The 23426-nt window shown below is 38.8% G+C and overlaps 2 protein-coding genes across 2 annotated transcripts; both read right to left on the bottom strand.

Annotated features, from left to right (window-relative positions):
• Positions 1–3560: 3560 nt before the first annotated feature.
• LOC108677828 (arylsulfatase B) lies at positions 3561–11056 on the bottom strand. The gene is made up of 11 exons (XM_047884384.1): positions 10830–11056; positions 10341–10504; positions 9577–9680; positions 9118–9251; positions 8590–8672; positions 7689–7854; positions 7272–7369; positions 7008–7144; positions 6635–6811; positions 5684–6150; positions 3561–5433 (listed from the first exon to the last, which is right to left on the bottom strand). The coding sequence occupies exons 1-11, from the start codon at positions 10951–10953 to the stop codon at positions 5261–5263; spliced, it is 1827 nt and encodes a 608-aa protein (XP_047740340.1). The 5' UTR covers positions 10954–11056; the 3' UTR covers positions 3561–5260.
• A 3467-nt stretch (positions 11057–14523) lies between these two features.
• On the bottom strand, positions 14524–18426 carry LOC108677825 (28S ribosomal protein S15, mitochondrial). The gene is made up of 5 exons (XM_018166114.2): positions 18269–18426; positions 17539–17731; positions 16040–16173; positions 15580–15781; positions 14524–15162 (listed from the first exon to the last, which is right to left on the bottom strand). Exons 1-5 carry the CDS (start codon positions 18357–18359, stop codon positions 14874–14876), a joined length of 909 nt encoding a protein of 302 aa, XP_018021603.1. The 5' UTR covers positions 18360–18426; the 3' UTR covers positions 14524–14873.
• Between the last annotated feature and the right edge of the window lie 5000 nt (positions 18427–23426).

Below are 23426 nucleotides of genomic sequence, written 5' to 3'. Positions count from 1 at the left end.
TATTTAAATAAAATTATTGCTTCGTGGCAAACCTAGAAATAAGCCCAGAGAGACCCACGACGTCAAGGATGATAAAGGAGAACTAAGAATGTCTAGGAAGTTCTGTTCAGAAAAGACCCTAACTGCTCGGAAAAGAATCTAACGACGTATGATTTTCCTCCAGGACAAGACGTCATGCCCGTTTTTTCTTACAGAAGCAATTTTTTCTTTCAGCTTTGGCTAGATTCAGTGGTCGAGATGCCTTGCACTTTTTATTTCCAAATTACGGACTCAGCTAACCACTCAATGCAGTAATGTCAAAATTTGAAATAGTAAAACGAATTGGCTTATGGAAGGTGTAGCCTGCAAAGCTCAATTAAATCCACTAGGGAACTCTAGTAGATTTGTTCTTGTTTTAAGGGGAGCGTCTACTCCCATAAACAAACTTTTTTGTTTACGGATGGATCGTTCTAAAACTTGATATACATATGTAAAACCGAAATCTAAGGCTTTTTTGTTCGTGTAAATTTTTCGAAAAAAATGAAAGGAAATGTGAAATTCTTAGAAAACGGCCTTATGGGGGTACTGTAGAAATCTATCTCGTCCTAAGATTTTCAAGCTGCAACATCGAGACACATGTCATTCGATTCGTAAAGACCATATCTATCGATTGGTTGCAGTTTTTTCGAAATTTTTATTTTTGTTGGTCGGGAGGGGATTTTTGCGTAAATTCCCCCCCCCTTCCCCCCTTTTTGCAAATTGTTTTCCGAACTATTTCGAAATTACAAAAAAAACTACTACCATTCTTTACATCTTTTCATTGCAAATCGAATGGTATATTTCTCAATGCTGTAGCTCGAAAATTTTAGGAGGAGATATCGGTTTGCAGTGAGAGCAGGTTCAACTGTTGAGGACAGCCGAAAACTGCCGACAAGGTCGCCGCGCGCTGTATACAGGCAACTTTTTAGGCATTTATCGTAGCTAGGATACTAAAGTTAGGCGTTATTTTAGTTGGAAGCCAGGCAGAGATACAGAGAACGACTGCATTAACATCTTCCCGCATGATAGCTCGGGGTGACTGAAGTTCCACGCCGATACTCCGATAGTCGGCGAAAGAGAGCACATAATGTGAAGGCAGATAATTTCGCCCCTTAGACATTTGTTAAAGCCTCGGCGCAACGTAGCTCTTCAAAAAATTCGCGATCTTTGGTGAACGCATAAATCAACGTACAGAGATGATTTTAGGGTGTAGACGTTCCCCTTAACAATACTTTCTTCCTATCATTCTGAAAACAGCACAATCGTTCTCCTGTTAAAACTAACTGTGATCAATATTTAACTTAGGCCGCACTAGCACCAGATTTCTTAACAAACTTCAATGGGTCGAACGTCTGCCAGTCGCAGAAGCTTATAAACATCAACTGCCGTAATAAACTTCGACCAAATAGGTTAAATTTAAAACGAGGTACACTTACGTTACGAAGGATGTTAAAAATGTATGTCTCTCAAAGGTAACATTAAATTCATTATAAATATTATACAGCCGCAAGTAAACTAAAATAGGAGGTTTCCACACTAGTTAAAATTGGCTGGAACATGGATTTGTGCAAAATAAGTTATTCATAGTTGAAAATGCATTGAAATATGACAATAAAATTTTAACTTACTGAAATGTGATAAATAAAAAATTTATTTTAAAAATTCCTAACTTTACCCACATTTTATGGTTTATAGAGAGACAATGAGTCTGAAAAAATTAATCAATTATTTATCGACAAGAAGTGCGCACTCCTTATCGTGTATCTAAGTTTATAGCAATACGATTCACTCTATTCACTCCAAATTGTACTAGGCATATTTTGCTCCCCCAATCACCTAGAAATGTTGGTGTTATGCCGATCTTGTATGCCTTCGCGGGTTAAGGTTTTCTTGTAACCAAGATTGTTACGTTATCACTTTGTGACGGCATGATAGTCTTACGGTTGTGGGATTGAATGAAAGCTAAGTCTTCTGCTAAGGTTTACTTCAACACCGAAAGAGAGAGCAACCTGCTCGAGCCGAAGACCAGAAGCTAGAGGGCGATAGGAGAAGCGGGTGCTTCCTCTTACAGGGAAATAAGGCAAGAGACATAAAAGTTACGCTAGAATCCGACAGCTCGCAGTACATGTTGCAGATAGGTGATACGTTTATTCTAACCAAGATAAATTTTAAAGGATTTGTCTTGTATCATTTATTCATATCGTAGATTTTCTTCGCATAGTCGTTCCTTCCATTGTCGTTCTAGCGTTGGTTTGCTCCCAAACATGCATCAGTTAGCCTATCATTACTAAGTATACTGTATACTATATCAAATTCTGAACTCCACGACCGAAATTCCCATTTCATACTATTGCTTACGCGCTTGTGTTCAGATTTGAAGTTAATGTTAAATTTGTGGTCTAGATTTCAAAAACTTACTGTAAAAGTTTTTAGACTATCTTTTTTTCGACAGATCCCTAATTCACATCAAAGATCATCGCTCTAATTTGCGCACATTTGTTAGACTTGTACTCCGACACAAATAGCTGAAAATTCATTACTCGAACTTCAGTAGGCAGACATTTTTCTCGAAGCTCTCAGTTTTTTACCTCACAAAGAAATCACTTTTAGCGCTAAACTTTGCAACAAATCTTGAAGATGTGTAATAATTCAACATAAGCAATCGTGCTATTTTAAAATATGCACATTTCTGCTCAACTTTGTTGCAGTTTCAACTGCCACTCTTTAGCCATGCTCAATGTGGAGTTGTGACTTGAAATTCGGTTGTAGAAACGTCACAGCTAAAGAGCCTGTCTCGCAGGGATGAGTGGTGGGGCAAAGATGTGGAGGAAGTGGAAGTGGGAAATTCATAGGTCTATGTCCAGGAAATGACCCTTTGTCGAATCATAAATTTTATCCACTCAATGTATGAGCAGGAAACATTAGCGTATGGATGGGGTCAAATGTCATCGTTAAATTTCTTCGCTTTGAGGTGGCTACTAGGAGCAGCAATTAAATATTCTTCTTACTGCCCTTGCAAAGTAAGAATATCAAGCGTATTCAGCTGTAAATCATTCATTCACACTGTAGAAGAAGGGCCTACTATACTAGCGTGGAATATCGTACGATTATCCCCGCGAGATTATTGAATCTGCCGCGTATATTGAACATTCAGGAATATTCACTCGATTGTTCAAGCGCATTAAGCTTGGTAAAGCAAGCAATGTCCCAGATCATTTTGGATTAAGCTCTACCTGAGGATCGGGTTACGTGACTAAGGTCGTGGAGGATAAGTAAGACACGTGCGTCTGATAACATCTCTTATATACGGGGTGGTTATACAGGAGTTCGATACAGAGGTATAATTGCAACGGCATCGACCATAAGGTCGGAGAACTCTACCGGCACGCTACATCGCTTAGTGCAAATCAACTACTGCGGGGGCCTTACTTAAGGTTGTAGCCCTTATATAGCCTTCGGCTTCCGCCCACAGCTAAGGTCTTGATCGCGCGATCTATCACGTGTCTTCCAGATGCTGACTCATGTCATCAATCTCTCTCTGGTCAAGCGAATATTTCGTTTAAATTACATACATTATAATGATTATAATGAGACGCCAGATTGACACCGGACAGCAACGTCCGGTGTATTAGAGTGTTCGTAATGCAACATTAATCTTGAGCTTTCAGTTATAGAAGTACCTAAAGCAAGATCATTCAATTCAACCCTCACCCGTCCTTCACCAAAACACTCTCAGACTACCTTACAGATAGAACAGCATCCATAAGAATAGGTAACTGCATAGTTCCCCCAAACAACTCCACACAGATGTCCCCCAAGAGGCTTGTCCCCACAAGTATAGTGTATAGTGTGTTCCCCACACTATACAGCTTCACAACCCACGACCTCCCATCTCCACATAAGTCATAACCAACACATAGCGTTTCCAGATGACATAACACAAATAACAATAGGACATTCATTACCCACACAACCACACATCAATACAAACATAGCACGCCATACAACAGATCAACACCTTCGAAAATAATTGGCTCATTAAGACAAATACAAATAAATTTAAAATCATCCTCATCATTAGACGAAAGACTTCCGACATCTTCATAGACAACACCCACTATTCATACACGAACAGAAGAACAGTTTTAGATTTATACTTCACTACACGCGGCTTCAAGTCTCAAATAGCGAAAAGAAAAACAATGGCCCTCACCAACCTACACAAAATACACAGATTTACCACCTCCCACCCAACATACAACGGACGTTATACTTCTCCTGTGTCAGATCATCCCTCATTTACCCCCAATACCGTTACACACCCAATCAAAATCAAAGATATCCAAATAACAGACAGTACAAAACAAAGTCCTGCAATTAATCCCAAACACACTTTGACCTGACTTCACGTTCTCCCAAACACTACACGAACAATGCGACATTCCTACAATAAACACAGTTCTTCACCAATAATTACACGAAACTTGGTCCACCATCAAAACATATGATCCCCAACTCAACTCACATCCCCTCCCGACGCCATCGCAAGGCAGCACCAGTTATCCAAAAGCTCCAAATTACACGCACTAGGTCCCCCACCTCCACCCCTGTACAATTAACGCCTCAGCAGTGCGTGCCACACTCGGGCAACAGTTGTTCCCATCACGTCTGGGTGTAGCTTGTCTCATAACAACTCACATCATCAAATACACTACCACGCTGACGGACTGGCGCCACTCATTGAGAGTGAAACACAGTAAAGACGAGACGGATGAATTACTGTAGTCCCAACAATACTTGACAAAATTCATCTCTTGAGTCTCGAGCATCTTACCATCCTCATAATCACCGTCACCAGCATTATCATCTTCATAGTCACTATACTATCTTATTGAAAAAAACTGTATGAACAAAAAAAATGCATTTAAATGACAGCAAGCAGAATTGGAGCACTGAGCTGCGTGTTCAAGGCCGCAACAAGCTGGGAATCTTCTGCGATGTTTAGAATCGGCGATAGGACTACAGCCTAACAAACGCTGAAACCGCTATTATTATGTTTTGAGTGCAATACTTCCTCTTTGTATCTCTCTAAAAGTTTTTTTCTGACAATTATAGATTGGCTTTCAAAAAAAGATTACGTTGTTGAGTTCTTCGCCTATTTTGTTCTCCATACGCATACATGTTCACGTTCAATTTCAGTTTTATTAACATTCATGTTTGTTTCCCCTGAACAGCCAGCGCCTCAGCACCAGCCAGGTGACCAAGTGCCGCCATAGTTGTCGGGGGCGGCGAGGATGGCGTCGGGGTACACCTCCCTGGGGTGGTAACGCGGCAGCTCGTCCTGCAGCCTCGCCAGCAGTAGGTGCACCACGTCAGTGCGCACCTTCGCCAGGTCCAAACGTTCGTCGGGGTCGTCTGCACGTCAACGTTCTTATGAATACACAATTTATAGCATTCTTCAAACAATAATATTGAAGCTGAATATGAATATTAGGTATTTATTGATTTTAATTTGGTATTTATTTGGACGTATCTAAAATGCGCAGTTTCACAGTATTGGAGGCGGACGATCTTCCAAAGTATCTGAATATATCTAGTAATAGCTTCCCAAAAATAATAACAGATTTCAGCGTGCACAATACCAAACAGAGAAAATTTCTCTTACCGAGTACATCGTAGAGCTGCATTGTCACGTTGGCGACGACGATGTCTTGAACAGTTTTGAAGTCTGACAGTCGCAGGTTGGCTCCTGAAGACAAGCGATAGCGACGCTTCAGTTCCTCCTGAAGAACTTTGTCCTTCTGAACTCTGTCCCCGGAGACGTGCGTCGCGTCTCTGCGATTTTCATTGCTTGCTCGTGATTCGGTGAGTCTTGAAGAGGGTTTGAGAATGTCCTTCATGTCCATCAGTCTATCTGTGAAATATTCTACGGCCATTCGCATAAAAGCGGCGTCGGTACGTTTGGTTCTCTTTCCAGCTTTACGGAAAGTAGTGGAGAAAATGGAATTTGCATGAAGTTCTTCGTTTGTAGTTTTTGCTTCCTCCTGGGCTGGGGTCACCTCTTGTATATGCGTTGGGGGCGACCAAGAGGAAGGTCCAGGGTCTCCCACAATCAGTTTGTATCTTCCCCACCTACCAGAGAAAAATTTTTAGATTGAAACCATGAGGTAAAAATTAATTCATAATATTTCGATGGCATGTTACTGAAAATTATTTTGAGCGAAATTTCGCACATTTATATATCAAGTTTATCATAAATTTTACTTCATTTGACCACAATTTATATATACCGCAATTTCAATTTGCATTGTTTGAGAACTTGAATTTAAAATGACCAGAGAAATCATTTTGATATCGAATCGCTAGGCACTAAAAAATAGAATATTTTAATGGATAATTTTCGAGAGTATGCACTGATTATATAAAAATTATCGACTTCGAAGGTCTAATATGAATTTTAATTGCTAAGTAGAGACCAAAATGTTAATCAGTGACGCACAAATATTTTTCATGCTTAACTTCAACAGCGCCACGTTTTTCAATTGGACGCATGAAGAATGCAAAGAGAACAAAATTTCACGAAGTAATTAAAGTGAACAATGTTCACGGCACATACCTGACAGCAGCCCGAATACCGTTCGTTTCATCGAGATCATACACGAAAAAATCCCGCGCATCAGACAACGAAGCATTATTCAGAGCCTCCCATTGGTTGAGGCCATCAATGCCTTGGGGATCACTCATGCCTGCCAGATGCATAAAAGTTGGATACCAGTCCGTCACATGGACCAGTCTGAGGGCGAAACAAACTATTGTTATGAATGATATCTGTAACAATGAATCACAACTTACGCTTGCAACAACAATCTAGAAGGTATATCAGAAACAAATTCACGAATCACACCTTACGTAGGACATGGTGTGCATTACGTAGGACATGGTCATACAGATAAAGTTGAATTTTTAACTACGGCCTCCCAGTCACGAACCTGTTGGAGACGGATCCAGGGTACGACAAAATGGGTGAGTGGATGAAAGCAGCGCCGCGGGTGCCGCCTTCCCACAGCGTTGTCTTGTTGCCCCTCAAAGGCCAGTTGTTGGACCCTGATATTGTAGGACCACCGTTCTGAATAGAAAAACAATGAAGGTATAAGCTAACTGTACGCATACCCTAAGCAAGGTTCTTGGCCAAGTCAGTGCTATTTGCTCTACCTGAAAATATCTACAGAGGCCAATAACTCGCTGTGACTCACGTCAGTGGTGAAGACGATGACGGAGTTGTCGTAATGGCCAGTCTCCTTGAGTGACGTCACGATCCTGCCCACCGCCTCATCCATGGCGGTCACCATACCTACCGGTGCAAGTGCAATGCTACCAATACTAATTTGCAACGTGATAGTAATGAAATTCATCAACATAGTGCTTGTTGATGAATTTCATCAACGAGCCTAGCACTGTTAGTAGAAGCGCTGAAACCTGTCATGCAGGTCGAATATTTGCTTGAATAATTCGTCATTATCTAACTACGCCACTTGATTGGATCATGAATGCATGCGCCATCGTCAACTCGACAATCTCAAATCAATGACGAATTTGAGCATATATTTCTCATTATATTTCTTAATCTGAAACTAAGCACGTCACCTGCTCTCAGAAAACAAGATATCCACCTAAGTACGTTCTCCTGTTGACATCCGAAATGTTCTTGTAGAGGTCGGAGTAGTTGCGGGGCACCTGCAGGGGCGCGTGGACGCTCTGGAAGGGCATGTACAGGAACAGCGGCGTGCCGGGGCTACGTGAGCGCAGGAGGCCGTCCACGCGGTCCGCGAACAGGAACTGCCGGACGAGGCAAGATGGAGCTGATGAGGATATGTTGACAGTCCCTTTTTACAGTCATCACTCCATGACCTTTGCCCTTCAATAATCAATAACCTCCACCTCTTCATCCGTCTTCAACCTTCATATCTACCAGACCGTCTCTTCTCCGTGACCTTCAACCCTCAGCGACTTTAACCAGTTTACGACCTTCGCTTCTATATGAACTTCACCATTCCATGCACGACATTCACATCTCTATGACCTCACCAATCCCTCACCTTCATTTCTCTACCACCTTTCTTCTCTACGCTTTATTTTACCAAAGATTCTGAGATTATGATTGTGTTGCTAAAATAAATCATAAGTTTGAAAATTTAAAATTAATGGTTGGAAAGTTTACAAACTTTTAAATTTTGGAGTAAGTTCGAAGACAATTTAAACTGCATGAAAATTGCAAACCTTCTTACCTAAAAGGCACGAATAAAAAGCTGTTTCCAAGTAAGAAGTCCCAGAAAATCTAAGTAAGCAGTTGCATAAAAAATTATCGATTTCTTCGCAATGAAATGTATGCAGGTTTTGATACCTCTAAAACAAGATCTGGTATGCAATTAGATGGTTTTCAGAAGATGTAAGCGGACAAAGGGAGATAAATTCTACTATGTGCTATTATCTTATCATTTCTTCGGTCAACTTGCTGGAAACATTAGCACGTATTGGGTGGGATATTATTTTACTTGAAGAGGTGGTTATTACCGCAGAGTATTGGCCTTGCGCTGACCAGTTCACGGACGTGTTGGATCTGAAGTCGTAACCTGACTCTCTCCGGTCAACGGCTTCTGTGCAGCCATGAAGAAGTAAAATGCCAACTTATATTGCATGATGTTTTTAAAGATTAACACATTTAATTTAATTCGAGTAAATAGGTTCATATGAATTTAAAAATATGACACATCAGTTATTTAGTTCCAAGCTCGAACATAAATTTAACTGTTGAAACAATTTCAGTGAACACCCACTCGCAATATTGTACCGAACACAGGCAATAAAATTTAATAAGAAAAATATCATAATTTAAATATATAAGTCAAGAATTTCATATAATCTCCTGGCAAGGAAACTAAACATTCATATTACGTTATAACTACGTAACGAATGAATCCCCTTGATATATTTACAGTCGAGCATGCCATTGTATCACCTGGAGTAGTATCAATATATCACCTGTGTGTAGTATAATATATCAATATATCACCCCAATATCATTGTATACCAATATATCACCTGTATGCTTGCCCGCGTAGGAGTAGTTACGGTAATGAGTGTAGTAGTTCTCAGACCCCGTGTAGTAGCCGTAGAATGAGTCGAAACCTCGCTGAGTAGGTGTGTACTCCCACTTGCAGAAGCCCAAGTGCCATCTGGTACATCCGTGCATATCGATTATAACGCCTGAAATTGTCTAATTAATAGATTGAATTTAAAATAGGTAATAACCTAACAACTAATAATCAATTATCGAGAATAAATTATATTTCAATATTTGTTGTTTTATAATATGGAATTTTAAATTATGGAAGTGTATTTTTTTTCGAAAATGACACATCTTTTAATTATTTCTTAAAATATATTTAATGATAAATGACATAATAGTTCTCTGATGATACAATAATGCACATCAAATTTTATCATCATATCTCACAATCATTGCATAATATTTCAGTCACTCTATGAACCGCAACTGACTTGCCAACAGCGTGCGTGTCGTAGCCGCGCTTCTTGAGCTCTTGCGGCAGGATCGTGTAGTTGAGCGTGAGTCCCGTGGGGTCCATAGGGTAGATCACGTCGCCCTGCATCCAGAGAGCAAGAGTATTTGCTTTAGCGAGATGACGGGATAGTAACCGCTATTTCCATTGAATAATTTATAGTTTTTCTGAACCCGTAGTAGGAGTAACAATCAGTCATCTGTTCAAAATACTATCGAAAACACTATAAATTTAATCCTTCAAATGTACAAGTGCAGCCACGATATCGGGTTTGATTATATGAAAATTTTTCTAATTTATGTAAACTAGTGCCAACGTTTCAATCTATGGTGAAAGAGAACCTACCTGCCTGCCGATGGTGAAGGGGTAGCGTGAGGCCATGAGGGCAAATTAGACCCCTACCTGCCAGGCGATGGCGAAGGGGTAGCGTGGGGCCATGTGGGTAAATTAGATCGCTACCTGCCTGGCGATGGTGAAGGGGTAGCGTGAGGCCATGAGGATAAATTAGACCCCTACCTGCCTGCCGATGGTGAAGGGGTAGCGTGAGGCCATGAGGGTAAATTAGACCCCTACCTGCCTGCCGATGGTGAAGGGGCAGCGTGAGGCCATGAGGGTAAAGTAGACCCTTACCTGCCTGCCGATGGTGAAGAGGTAGCGTGAGGCAATGAGGGTAAATTAGACCCTTACCTGCCTGCCGATGGTGAAGAGGTAGCGTGAGGCCATGAGGGTAAATTAGACCCCTACCTGCCTGCCGATGGTGAAGGGGTAGCGTGAGGCCATGAGGGCGGACCGTGTCGGTGAGCAGATGGGCTGAACGTACGACTGGTTCAGGATGATACCTTCGCTGGCCAATTTCCCCAGATGAGGACTTATCACTTCGGGGTTGTGCCATGAAACATCGTTCCAGCCTGCAGTGTGAGAAATGACGCAACTCGAACTAATTAAAAGAAGAAAAACTAATCATATTATTAATTTTTTTTAAGAATAAGCATGGTTTAACTACTATGGAATCAACATACATTCTCTGCAGTGACTAAAAAACGAAAACTCTCATACTAATGTTGAGCCTCACCAGCTTTACACCAGAAACCTTTGCATACGATTTCAACGCACACGAAACTATGCTGATAGTGGGTAGATATTGTCAAAATTTGCCTTCTCAACAAATATATCACAACTATCCGTCGTTATCCTGTACGTAAGTATACCGTACGCTTAAGGCTTCTTACTCACCGAGATCATCCGCAACTATGAGAATGAGATGCGGGGGCTTCGGAGCTTTTTGAGCACCGAAGACGAGTTCCAAAAGAAGAGCTAAGACAGGAAGCCATGAACACCGAATCCTCCTGGAAGCCATCCTCTCGTCCTATTCGCTCTAAGGAACACTGAAGGAAAACTCCCTTGCAGGGATCTAAGATCAACAAAAAACTTTTACAATAATAGAATACAATTTTCTCTATTAATTAAATAGAAATTCAAAAAAGAAAATAAGTGATGAAAGCTCTTCGAGAAAAAAATAGTGCTGGAGGTTTGAGTATCAAGATTCCACACATAATCTCAGACAGCGGCACCCATTACCGAAGCTTCACTGAATAGGTATGCCTTTCAGACCTTTCTTAACACGTTGGCCGCGATGTGCGCCATATATGTACACGCTGAACTTTCCAGAATCGCGATGTGGACATATGTGGCACATGACTATGAAAATTACATATTTTTATAAACTCATATTTTTCTTTCGAATTTTTTATTTCAACCATACAACTCATTAGGCCTGTTTGGGAGGGCTTTAAAGTGAACTACTGCATGGAGAAATAGTTTTATTTTCAAAAGGCATTTGTACCAAAATGACAAAATTCGTGTCCATCGACGAGAGCCAAATGTTGTTATCTTTGCATAGATGCAAAATAAAATATTTTCTTATTCCTCTGAAACTACGAACATTGAGTGATGCCATCAGCATTATATTGCATGCGTGATTGCAAAACAATTAACGCATGCAAATTAAGTATGGTTTGCCTTCAAAGCCATCGCAGAACGTTTTCACCCGTGCTACGGCACTTCCCTCATTTGCTGAGAGCATTTTGTAGCATTCACGGCAGCGCTTCCTGGTTTTAGTTGTAGTTGGTTCAATCAAAGTGTGCTGGCCTCTTTTCCCCTCGACATTTTGAGATCTACGTAAATATTTTACACTTTCTGAATGGCTGTCTGTAACGAGAAACATTGCTATTTGCTCCCTAAATACTGTTATTTAAACCGAAGTGCGAGAATAGGCCTATGGGACTATTTCTTCAGTGCCGACACTTCTATTCTATTCTAATAGTACTTGTTGAAGATTACAATTGATGTGCCAGTTTCAATTGCCACTTTTCGGTACCGTTTTGTGCTTCGTCTTAGAACCGTATTATAGGAAGTCATCTGATCTGAGATGTCTACGCCTTTTTTAGCTGCGTTATAATCAATTACACATTCTGACTTCAGAATTTCAACGCCATTACGGTTTTTCTTACCCGATGGAACTAATGCATCTGCGTGCTTTGGAATAGTTGAGAGGCACACGACAGATCGCTTGTCTTTCCAATGATACACCTTGATGCCAGCGACGTTCTGTTGTGAAACCATTTCTCCTGCTTTCACTTTTGTATTTAGCAGTGATTTTGGATTAACAATTTTTCAGCTAGAGGAGCAGATGTATAGAAATTGTCAGAAAATAGTTGAACCCTGTCCAAGAAGGGGCTGACATAGCTTCAAAACAACAGATTCAGAATGGCTGAATGTGGCTTCCCGTTCCATGTTTCCAGTGTATATGTGAAGGTTCCAAGTGTAGGCATCAGCTGAGCAAAGCTTATACAGCTTTGCGCCGCACTTGTGTGCCTTTCCTGGAATGTTTTGTAGGAACTCTGAACTTCACTCTGCCTCGGAATGGGATACTTGACTCATCTAGCACGAGTCGTGATCCAGGTGTGTATGTTGACTTGTAATTGTCAGTTAGCTTTTGCACTAGTGGTTCTATTTTATGAAGCCTTTTTGAGTTATCAGAAAAAACATTATCATTGAAGCGCACGAAACGTAGGAGTAATAAAAATCTATCTCTTAACATGATATTGCAGATGAATGGATGGTCATAAATTGTCTTTTTGGACCGGTAGAGTTCCAGCTTTGGTTTGCGTACTAATCCCATTGCAATTATTAGCCCCCAAAATTTCTTTATTTCTGAGCATTTGTGGAAGTCCAGCATTTCCGGAGCGATCTTCTTGTAATCTTCGTGTTCTGCAAAACTGGATCAGCATATTTGTTCGCTTCTGTTACTATTTCAGAAATAATTTGTTCCGTTACAAAGAGATTATAAGTTTCAATTGGCGTTAGTGTGATTTCTGGACCAGCATTGGCGTGGTTTTTGACAAAGTTCTTCTTTGCCTGTAAAAGGATATTGTCTTGATGTTGCACTAGCAGCAATCCGTGTATCAGGCGCACTTTTTCCATTGCTTTCTTCCTACACTACAGTGCTTCATCTTCATTCACAGATAAATCTTCTGGAGGTTCTTCTTCACTTTTTGTTAGAACAGGAACGATTTCGGACTAACTCCAATTCTGATTCATTACTGCAGCTTCCACTTGAAGAATCCATCTCTGCATCTGTACCTACACATCGCCAGAAATAGTGACTAATTTCAGCCATGAGCGATGTGCACCAAATATGGTCATCAATTTTACGTGACACAAAGACAGAACTTACCTCTACAGAGCTGCACACAACTTTTCTCCTCGCTATCTACCGGGTAACTGATGATATACAAGTTTGAACTTTGAAGTTTTGAACCTGTCGCCCTTACGGCAAACGGACCAAATCTGTAACCGCGGCCAACGTGCTAAATGCATCTCTATCTCGGGGAAACATTTTCTCGTTATAAAATACATCAAGACGCTGGAAAATATGTCCAAGCTTTTTTCAAAAAGTTGTTTATAGGTAAATGCATAATTTGCAGTAAGCATATCAAAACTGACTCTCCATTATTTTTAATCCTTACACATTGATTATAACCAAAATATTTAAGCCCAATATTTAATGTTTCTACAGAAAAGGGACTTTTTCATTTGAATTCAATAGACAGTCTTCTATAGGCAATGCTGCCAACCCCGTTCGGATCATCAAATAATTTGATCAGCTGTTCCACTTAGAGATTCGATCTCGAAATACTGCAGATTTTGAGCCTCATCACAAGATAGCGCCAGAAGTTGTTGATGCTTGTTGGGCAAGTCAACATCCCATTTCATCGAGGACTGAGGACTTGCCAACCACTACGTTACGCCGCCAGCGACGGTCTATTGACTGCATTTATCGTAGACACTTGACAAGCAGCCGATACGCGACGATTTATCAATCCGCCGCCCACTTCAGATGTAACTGACAATCATTTCAAATGATCACGTAAAAAACGGAGGGTTAAAAATACAGCAACAAGCCACATCACGTTTTTTATAGTTTATTCGACACTCACAAATGCGGTATTATAGACGCCAAATTTCTTAAGCTGTCACTTCGGTCCTCACAACAATATTGCGCATTATTCACTGCACTTCGTCACATGACTCGACAAAATTAACCGTGGAGCGTACCTATGTACACAAATAGTGATTATAAAAGCATTAAGGTCTTTCAAGAAGAAGGGCTAGAGTGTATTCATGCCCGCTGCCAGGAAAACATTTCCTAATTCGAGCCCCACTAGTTTTGTAGATCATCACCTTCAGTGATAAATCAATGATTAACGACAGAACCAATGCCGGATTGAACTCCGATATCATTCTCAATCATACACGAATTTCCATTACTGGAACTTTCACCAAATCGGCTTGCGTATGCTGTATTGTAGACAAGCACCGTTCACACCAGTCTATACCACAGAGAAAATAGATAGTGCATTCTTCAGTGATAAATCAATGCTGAACGACTGAACCAATGCCATTTGGACTCCGATATCATTCCCAATCATACACGAGTTTCCATTACTGAAACTATCAACAAATCGGCGGGCGTATGCTGCATTGTGAACGAACATTGTTCACACCAGTCTATACCACAGAGAAAATAGATAGTGCATCAATAAATTCATGCACCGTTATAATATCCGTGCTGCCCCAATGATTCATGACATTTTTCGAAGTTAGCTTGTTCATCTAGTATATTTACATGAACGTAAATAGTTTGAGAAAAATCACTTTAGTTTAAAATTGGGAATACCGGTATGTGCCCACAAAGTATTGTAATCTTTGAACAAATTATTCTTTATTTACCAAGTATGGACCGAATATTCTCTTTGCAATAGTGACTCTAGGCGGTAATGGAGCTTCAATCATGCCGGTCTCTGGATCTACAGTTACTGGAATGCCAAGTTTTTCTTCAGTTTCTTTGATCCATTCCAACGTTGACTTCTTTTCAGCTTCAAAGGACTCTTTTTGGGCATCAAGCTTTGCTTTATAAGCAGCCAGCTTTGCCTTACGCAGTTTCTCGCATCGCATGCTAACCAACTTGCGTAGGGAGTCATAACGATAGATTGGGCCACCTTTCCTGTAAGACGTAAAAAATACCATCGTGAATATTAGCTAGGATAGAGCATTGTAAATTGCATCCAGTATGAAGTATGCTCACAGCTTGTAGAAATACAAGTTCGTCATAACATATGCTTCGAATTCATAAGTTGAAATTATCACACTAAATTTGACAGCAATGAACAGTAGGATCATTATATAGCTGTGAGAAATATTATTGAATTTTATGCCTCCTACTTGGTATGAAAATTATTCAACTTGGCACTGCATATAGACCTCTTAAAATTTTCTATCCATCAGAGATCATTTGTTAAACGAGCTAAATTATTACCTGAATAATATCGTAAATTTTTCCCACCCATGCATGATCTGTTATTAATTGCCAAATAGTGTAAAAAAAATAGTTATCTCGTGACTCGTGCACTATTGTACTTACAAGACACGAGGCTTGTAGAGTAGATTTAGTTTCTCAAGCAGCCATTCAAATCTCTTGTAGTCAATTCGGCGCAGACGCACAAGATATTTCTTTCGTCTGTCCACGAGATGCTCAAGGTGAACGCGCCTTTCAGAATATCGCAAAAGTTTCTCATATCCTTTCTCTGTCTGGTGGTACCTGATGCTCACAGTCAGGTTGGTAACTGCACATAATACAAGCATGCTATTAGAATATGGCACAGAATTATGCACTCATTCCGCAGTAATAAATATCTCCTTGATAACTTTTCATCACTTTATCAAATACTCAAGAAGATTTTCAACTCAATAGAAATTCAACAAAACACCAACCTGATAACAAATTAAAGGTTAGAAAGAGTAGAAATTAATAAGTAGAAACTATAACTTTAACAGAACCAGGTTTCGAAAATTCCCATATACTTGGGAAATCAAACACTTACTTTTGGCCGCGAGTGATCCACTGTCATACTGATGTCGTTGCGTCTCCCGAAGAATGTCCAACTTGCTCATTTTAATGAGTTCATTATTGTGTGCAAATTCTAAGGAGAGGAGTCTCTGAACCTCAGGCGATGACCTACAGAAATAACAGACATAGGTACATTAAATTAATTCATAGCTGTTAGCGGTAATTTATTCGTTCCATGATTTGACATAAATTTCATTCCATCGACCACATGAAATATACTGGCAAGTTATGTAATCTCAGGAAAAAATGCATATTAGACTAAGTATTGCGTGGCAGAAAAGTACACATGATCTTGACTTCAATAATATGCCTCTATGTAACTATATAAATAAAAATTTGATGCCAAGTCATGTGTATAAAATGACATTATAACATTTCGATAGTCACTAGAAAAACACAAATATTCAAACAATAAGAAGGAAGAATTGGAATTCAACATATGAAGAGCACTTTATTGATCTTGATCATGTTTTGAAACATTAAAAACACTGAAATAAAATTGAATATCAATTGCATTACAACCACCACTGGTCTTTCTTGAAGCTACTAGAGAAGAAATGTAAGGGACTTGTATCATACATGCATATACTGAAATTTGAATTTCGTTACATATATCAGCTAGAAGATGGTAAATGAACAAACTACTAGCAGGCATAATAGTTATTTGAAAGTATTTCTAGATCAATTAATAACTTAAATTTAGCTACCTTTACAAAGTAAGAAAGCAATATAGTTTGACATTTAACCCATTAGCAGGCAGGTTACTATTTCCCTCCGGCCAACAGGTTGTGTTGACAGCTACGCTATCCTGCCTCTGCCAATCATCAATCATTTGACCTTCAATCCATCATCCTCTACCATGCCAAGAATGGAAATATTAGCATTTAAATGAAAGTTTTGACATGAATAATGGAATTTATGCACTTCCTACATTTTTTAATAAGATGAAAGTGGCAATATCTATGCAATCTATGAAAGTAACTTGATCAAATTGAATTAAATTGAGGCTGGATAGTTATTCTTTACAATTGAATGTTTGAATTTTTATTATATTTTCATTTTCAGTGTAGGTAGTTATCATATTTAATAGATTCTGCAAGAGCAATTCGCACCTTAATTGTGGGCAATTTTTTAAAATTCATTGGTGTAAATATATCTTACAATTGTATATAACCAATTAATTGTGTCAGTATTCTGCATTTCTTCATATTTAAATGCTTGCCTGAAAAAGGGTTATGCAAATATAAATTGAATGCTTTCATCTCGATAAGCCACTAAACGTAGAAAATTTTAATCTACAAAAAAATATTTTAGTATGACTGGCCCTATGGTACTTGAGAATTCTTGAAATATTACTTCATAATGAAACACTTGGTCATGCTGAAAAAGAGGATCAAATTAAAATCTTAAGACAATTTGCATTTCCCACTTAGAGGTGATGGTATGCAATCTCTGGAGGACACCAGAACTCACTGTTCAAACTCTGCATGAGCATAAGTCATTTTATGAGTGGGTCCAGAAATATCTGCAGCTTTGAAGGCTTCCAAGTCGCCACTAATCTCAGGGTGATATTTCTTGTACTTTTTGGGCTCTCGCCACTCAATTCCGCGTGCCTTGAGGTCATCACGCAGACCACGCGTCTGTTGTAGTGACAAGGCACTCATACCTGAGTTAGGTAATTGAATGAATGTTGATTGATTGCTACTCAGACATATGATAGTATTAAATACAAAACCTAAGCAGAATGCTAAGAAGAGTAACTTTTTATGAAAATATAACAGCAACTATTTATTAAAATATATCAGGACATAAAAATTCAAATTCCATTGTTTTTTTTCTGATGGTTTTCTACCAGGGACATGATTTTTTGGTAAAATTGTCAACATATACAAGGAGAACCCATTATTTCCAAACTATGACTTATACAATGATGCATAAAGAGTGCAAAGTCTTGAATATTGCTATTCAGAATATCATGAGGAAATTCATAAAAAATGTAGATTATATCTATCTTTACCAGATTATTCAAAATACAACACTCTTTATTCTAGAGAAAATTTGTACTGGAATTTTAGTCACAGACACATTTTTGTCAAGCAACCAATTGCTTGACTCCCTTTCCAGCTTCGTCACAACAACTCTTTCACTTTCTTCACACGATAAAATTTTGTCTTCAAGATAAAGTGGGGTGATTACTGAATACCTTGCAGGAGAGTTTTGTAGCTGGCTGAGCCCAAGGCATTGGAAATTAAAGCTGCTGAGGATGTAGCAGCACATAACAAGTTCTTGTGCATTGTTGTGGATGGAAAAACAGGAACACAGTTGAACACCTGGTTTAATTTCTGAAATGTATGAGCAAAAACAATTAGTTTTATAAATTAAACTAAATATTATAAATAATAAATTAAAATTGATTAAACAGTAAATTATACACCACTTTATCTAAAAATTTACAGCCTGGCAATATTGATGATGGTACTGAGCAAAATCCAGACCCACATTGGTTATCAGAACCCAGATTAAAGGACTAAAAACTTGACCCAGTCTGATCTGGCAGACCAAACAAATGATAAATTCAGAGAATAACAAAAGGTGGCCATAACATATTGTATAAAATGCAAAGAAAAGTAGAATTTTGTAATACCAAATTTTCGAAACTTATTTATACCAACTAGAATAACAAGTCTTGAAGTAAGTCTATAAGTCAATTTTTGATTAAAATATAGAGAACTGTCTAAAACATTCAGAAAACTTGCAACATTTTGACCAAATTTTCATCAAATTACTTGGATATGATACATTTCAGGTTTGATTCTTTTAGACAAGCCTGTTCAGGTCAGAGGAGAAAAGTAAACTTTTCTACCATTTTAATCAATGTAGAATGATCTAAAACATCCAGAATTAAAAATATGCTTTTGACTAGTTTTTGGTCTTTGTATTTGAGCAAATTAGTGTTGGGTCAGCCTAGTCCTAGACAGCCACATTTAGGCAATGGAAAAGTTTATTTTTTTATCTAGTTTTTGGTCTTTGTATTTGAGCAAATTAGTGTTGGGTCAGCCTAGTCCTAGACAGCCACATTCAGGCAATGGAAAAGTTTATTTTTTTAATCAAATGAATCAATAGAGAATTGTCTAAAGCTGTGGTACCTAAAAATGGCCAGTACTGCTCCTTTGGGGGTGGTGGAAAGATCTGGGGGGCAGTGAGAAAGAAGGGGGTGGCAGTCCAAAGTTGAAGTCAGAAATTCAAGAATTGGTTTGATGATTTGTACACAACATGTGCAGCATACAGCTCCCAGCAAGTGATTTTTAATCCCAGATCTGGGTTTTTTCAACCTCTCTCAAGTTTCTAGTGCTGATACGGTTTAAACTGCTAAAAATATAGTATTGGTTTGCTAAATTAAGTTTTTTGTGATATAGGTACACATTTGTGTTTAACCTGTCTCTTTTCAAATAACACCATACCAAATATCAAGAAAGAGGTGTTTGTTTCCACATGTGTCTCTGGGGGCACTAGAAATTCACTGGGGGAGCCAAGAGGGTGCCAGCCAGCAAAAGTTTGAGAACCACTGGTCTAAGGTATCCATAAAACATGAAATGTTTTTGTCAATTTCCTAGTGGAAAAAATTCATGTCAGGTACTGTAGTCCCAATCCCAGACTAGCATATTCAGGTCTCAGAAAACTTAGTTTCCCTATTTCAATAATTGTTTGAAACACCAGGATAATATAAAATACTGTATTGACTGACTGGTCTTGATTTTAGTTAATTTAAGCAGGTACCATCAAATGGGGTAAAAAGGGACGGTTTTGAGAGTGTTTTGTTAATAACTTCTTACCAAGAAACATTTCAGAAACAAGTTTAGGCTCATTTTATAGCTCTTTGTGAGGGCTATCCAATGGCATCTTCAAAAAAATTCCATATGCTATTTGTAAGGTGCCAGATGCAAAATAAAACCATCCCGATTTACCCCTGGGAATGGGGTAATCCAGGACACTTGCAATAAAAGTTAACTTTAAAACGTTTGAAGCATGCAGAGTGTACTCATACATTACTAACAGTACTTTGAAGTCCTTCTCTTTCATTGTAGATTATGTAGATGTAAAATAAATGACATTTTCTGCGATTTTTACCTGTTTTTCTTTTATTGATATTATATTATCATATTCATTAATTACCATATTATTAATGTGATATTACTGTATCCATGAACATGCCATTGAGTATTGACAACAACCTTGTCCACTGCAAGCTTCATATCAGCAGCCCTATAGCATTTTTTGTGTATCTGAAAGCTTACAGGACGGCTTGTAATTTCACACCATTTTAATTGGGTTAAGTGAATTTACTATAAAAAAAGATCGTGAAAAACATACCTGAAACAGAAAGGAATGTTTTAGTGACAACCATCATATCATAGTTTAGGTCAATTACTTATTTACTTTACATTCTATGATGCCTGGTGCACAATTCTATATATGACATTCTATGCACAATTTTGTGATGACCAATGATGCACTCATTTTTTGATAAGCGAAATTTTTTTTGCTGAGTGAGGTAAATGTAATCAATATTCTTTGTTTTTAACCAATTTTTTTCATTACTGGAGCCTTTGCTAACTGAAGTTCTACTGTAAATGCGTTTTTGGGGGTGTCCCTAATAGCCCTGGGGGGTGTCCCTAATAGCCCTGGGGGGTGTCCCGAATAGCCCTGGGGGGTGTCCCGAATAGCCCTGGGGGGTGTCCCGAGTAGCCCCGCCATGCGGAAATGGCTGCCATTTTTTTGGATTGAGGTATGTAAATTAAGCAAATAAAGTTGTCATGTTGACACTTGTCTGCCACTTTTTTCTAAGCAAAATTTTTTAATATGGCAAATATTTTTTTTACTACAGACCTTAGCAGAAGAAACTTTTCAAAATATCTTTTTCACCATTTTTTTCATGAATTTTTCAAAGCTAGTATATGTAGTATTTTCAAACTTCCTTTATACTGCAGAGATAGGAAAAATGTTGACATTTACGCCACTATATTAAGTTTTGCAATATTCCAATTAGTTTTGCTACTACAACAGTTATACACCGTGTCGGAGGACTGTCCCAAGTTACCCCACCTGTCCCGAGTAGCCCAGTTGATGGTATATTAAGCTTTGTCTTAGTTCCAAGCATGCATATATGGTTGAAATAGTGACGTCATACTATTGCGCACCAGATTCCCACAAAACACTAGGTCTGGCAGGAAAATGTTAAGATCCTCACAGCGAAAGTCCAAGTCAACTAGTGAGAACATCGAAACACATGTCAAAGTTGATGGTTGACCTTGCTCTACCAAATAGTGATAAACTGTTTGTGTAGAAAGAATATTATGGTTTGAGACTTTTTAATAAGTGTCTGAATATATTAGGAATCCTTCATGTATACTTGTATTTGCTGATTTTAAGTGGTAAATAAATTAATAGATGATCAAGTTAAGAGATGGTTTTAGACACAAAAACTAATTCCAACACAGCTTGGAATTAGACACACATAGCTCGTTCCGAGCTGTGTTCAAAAATTAAAATTTTCTCAATTATAAGGTTAATAGCTCTTAGTTAAAAGCTTAATTAAAAACTTAAAATTTTTAATTAAGCTTGTTCTGAGCCACTGTGCAGAGAGTGGATGAATATTGCAAGATCTTTGGCGACGCTTCAGTATCAAAATTTACGCCTTCAGAAGATCTTGCCAACACATATAGATTGAAATTTTTGCACTTAATATATTTGTCAGTCTTTGGCCAACTATTTAGAAAAAAAGTAAGGCTTCCGGCACGTTGGATGGACAAGGATGCAGTGAAGCTTGTCCGGAAATAAGAAATATGTTGCGATGAGTTCCTGCAAAAAAATGTAAAAAACAAGTTTATGATTGCGTAGTTGCGGTCACATTACAGCGGTCAGACTGCATTATCACATGTTCAGTTGACACTTACTGTACAATCTGAAAGTTTTTAGGGTAAAATTAGTAATTACTTATTTGGGGTAACACGTGCATGCAACCTTGTAAATAAGTTCATGGCTTGTAAATAGTTTTTCATTACTCAGCGTGGATGGCTTTTCTTTAAAAATTACCCAGCGACGCATCTTGAAAATGGTTGGCAACGCTTTGGGCTTAAAAATCCATATATTGGCAAGTGGCGACGCTGCTTCCACCCTCTGCACCTTGGGTTCTGAGCTGTGTCATATTCCGATACAGCTCAGTGGCACCATAGTGGCAAACCAGAGCTTTTTTGGAATCATTTCATTTTCAATTTCCTCAATAACTCAAGATTTAAACCAATTTCTTAAGTATGATAATGCTGGCATCCATGATACTTTACTGTTATACTTATGGGACTCAAAAATGAACTTGAGGCTGAGGGAGAGTCTAAAAAACTCTCTGCTTCGTCACTATTCAGCTCATCGCCTCACACAGGGCGTCAGAATTACGAATTAGTAAGAGTTTGAAGAGCTGTCAGAATTAGTCTCACAATATCAATATGGCAAATTTAGTCACACACAGCATAGGAATTCATGGATTTTGTAGATTTGAATTATAAAGGCTTTTAAATATATAGTATGCTAAGTATGGCAACAGTTTGTGACATTTCATTGTTGCTGGCGCGTAGTGTGGCGTTTTGAGAGTGACGTAAAGGCCATAGTGGCAAAGCACCATACCCAGGATGGTGCCGTTTTCCGCGGATTAATCCGGCGTAAACGAGGCTCCAAGCCCTTCTACTGGCGTACAACGCGGCGTACAAAGAGCTAAAATGACGTTATTGGCGCACATGCCTGGCGTATGTCCGCATCTGGCTTGTCTCAATGTACATCTGCATCTGGGTGATCTGGCTTGTCCCGACATACTGTACATCCGCATCTGGCTTGTCTCGACGTACGTCTGCATCTGGGTGATCTGGCTTGTCCCGACGTACCGTACGTCCGCATCTGGCTTGTCTTGGCGTATGTCCGCATCTGGGTGATCTGGCTCGTCCCGACATACGTCCTCATCTGGTTTTGAGCATTTTAGTGCATACTAATGCGTTTTAAGGCGATTTAGGGCCTTCTAATGCGATCTAGTGCGTTCTATTACGATCTAGTGCATTCTATTACGATCTAGTGCATTCTATTACGATCTAGTGCCTTCTAATGCGATCTAGTGTGTTCTATTACAATCTAGTGCGTTCTATTACAATCTAGTGCCTTCTAATGCAATCTAGTGCATTCTATTACGATCTAGTGAGTTCTATTACAAACTTTATTATATTATTAACAACATGGCACATTATAACAACATTATATTATTAACAACATGGCACATTATAACAACATAACACATTATAACATAGCACAGTATAACAACA

This window comes from Hyalella azteca, unplaced genomic scaffold (assembly GCF_000764305.2).
Source record: "Hyalella azteca isolate HAZT.00-mixed unplaced genomic scaffold, Hazt_2.0.2 contig15360, whole genome shotgun sequence".
Taxonomy (NCBI): domain Eukaryota; kingdom Metazoa; phylum Arthropoda; class Malacostraca; order Amphipoda; family Hyalellidae; genus Hyalella; species Hyalella azteca.
The sequence above is the reverse complement of the archived record's forward strand: the minus strand, read 5'-3'. Positions and strand labels throughout refer to the sequence as shown.

Coding starts and splice junctions, on each gene's coding strand:
- LOC108677828 (XM_047884384.1), bottom strand. CDS start 10,953: ATGGCTTCCAGGAGGATTCGGTGTTCATGGCTTCCTGTCTTAGCTCTT. Junction 9,252..9,576: donor GACACGCACGCTGTTGGCAA/GTCAGTTGCGGT, acceptor CGGATGTACCAG/ATGGCACTTGGGCTTCTGCA. Junction 5,434..5,683: donor GCAGCTCTACGATGTACTCG/GTAAGAGAAATT, acceptor GTTGACGTGCAG/ACGACCCCGACGAACGTTTG.
- LOC108677825 (XM_018166114.2), bottom strand. CDS start 18,359: ATGCACAAGAACTTGTTATGTGCTGCTACATCCTCAGCAGCTTTAATT. Junction 16,174..17,538: donor GCTCATGCAGAGTTTGAACA/GTGAGTTCTGGT, acceptor TTATTTCTGTAG/GTCATCGCCTGAGGTTCAGA. Junction 15,782..16,039: donor TGGATCACTCGCGGCCAAAA/GTAAGTGTTTGA, acceptor TATTATGTGCAG/TTACCAACCTGACTGTGAGC.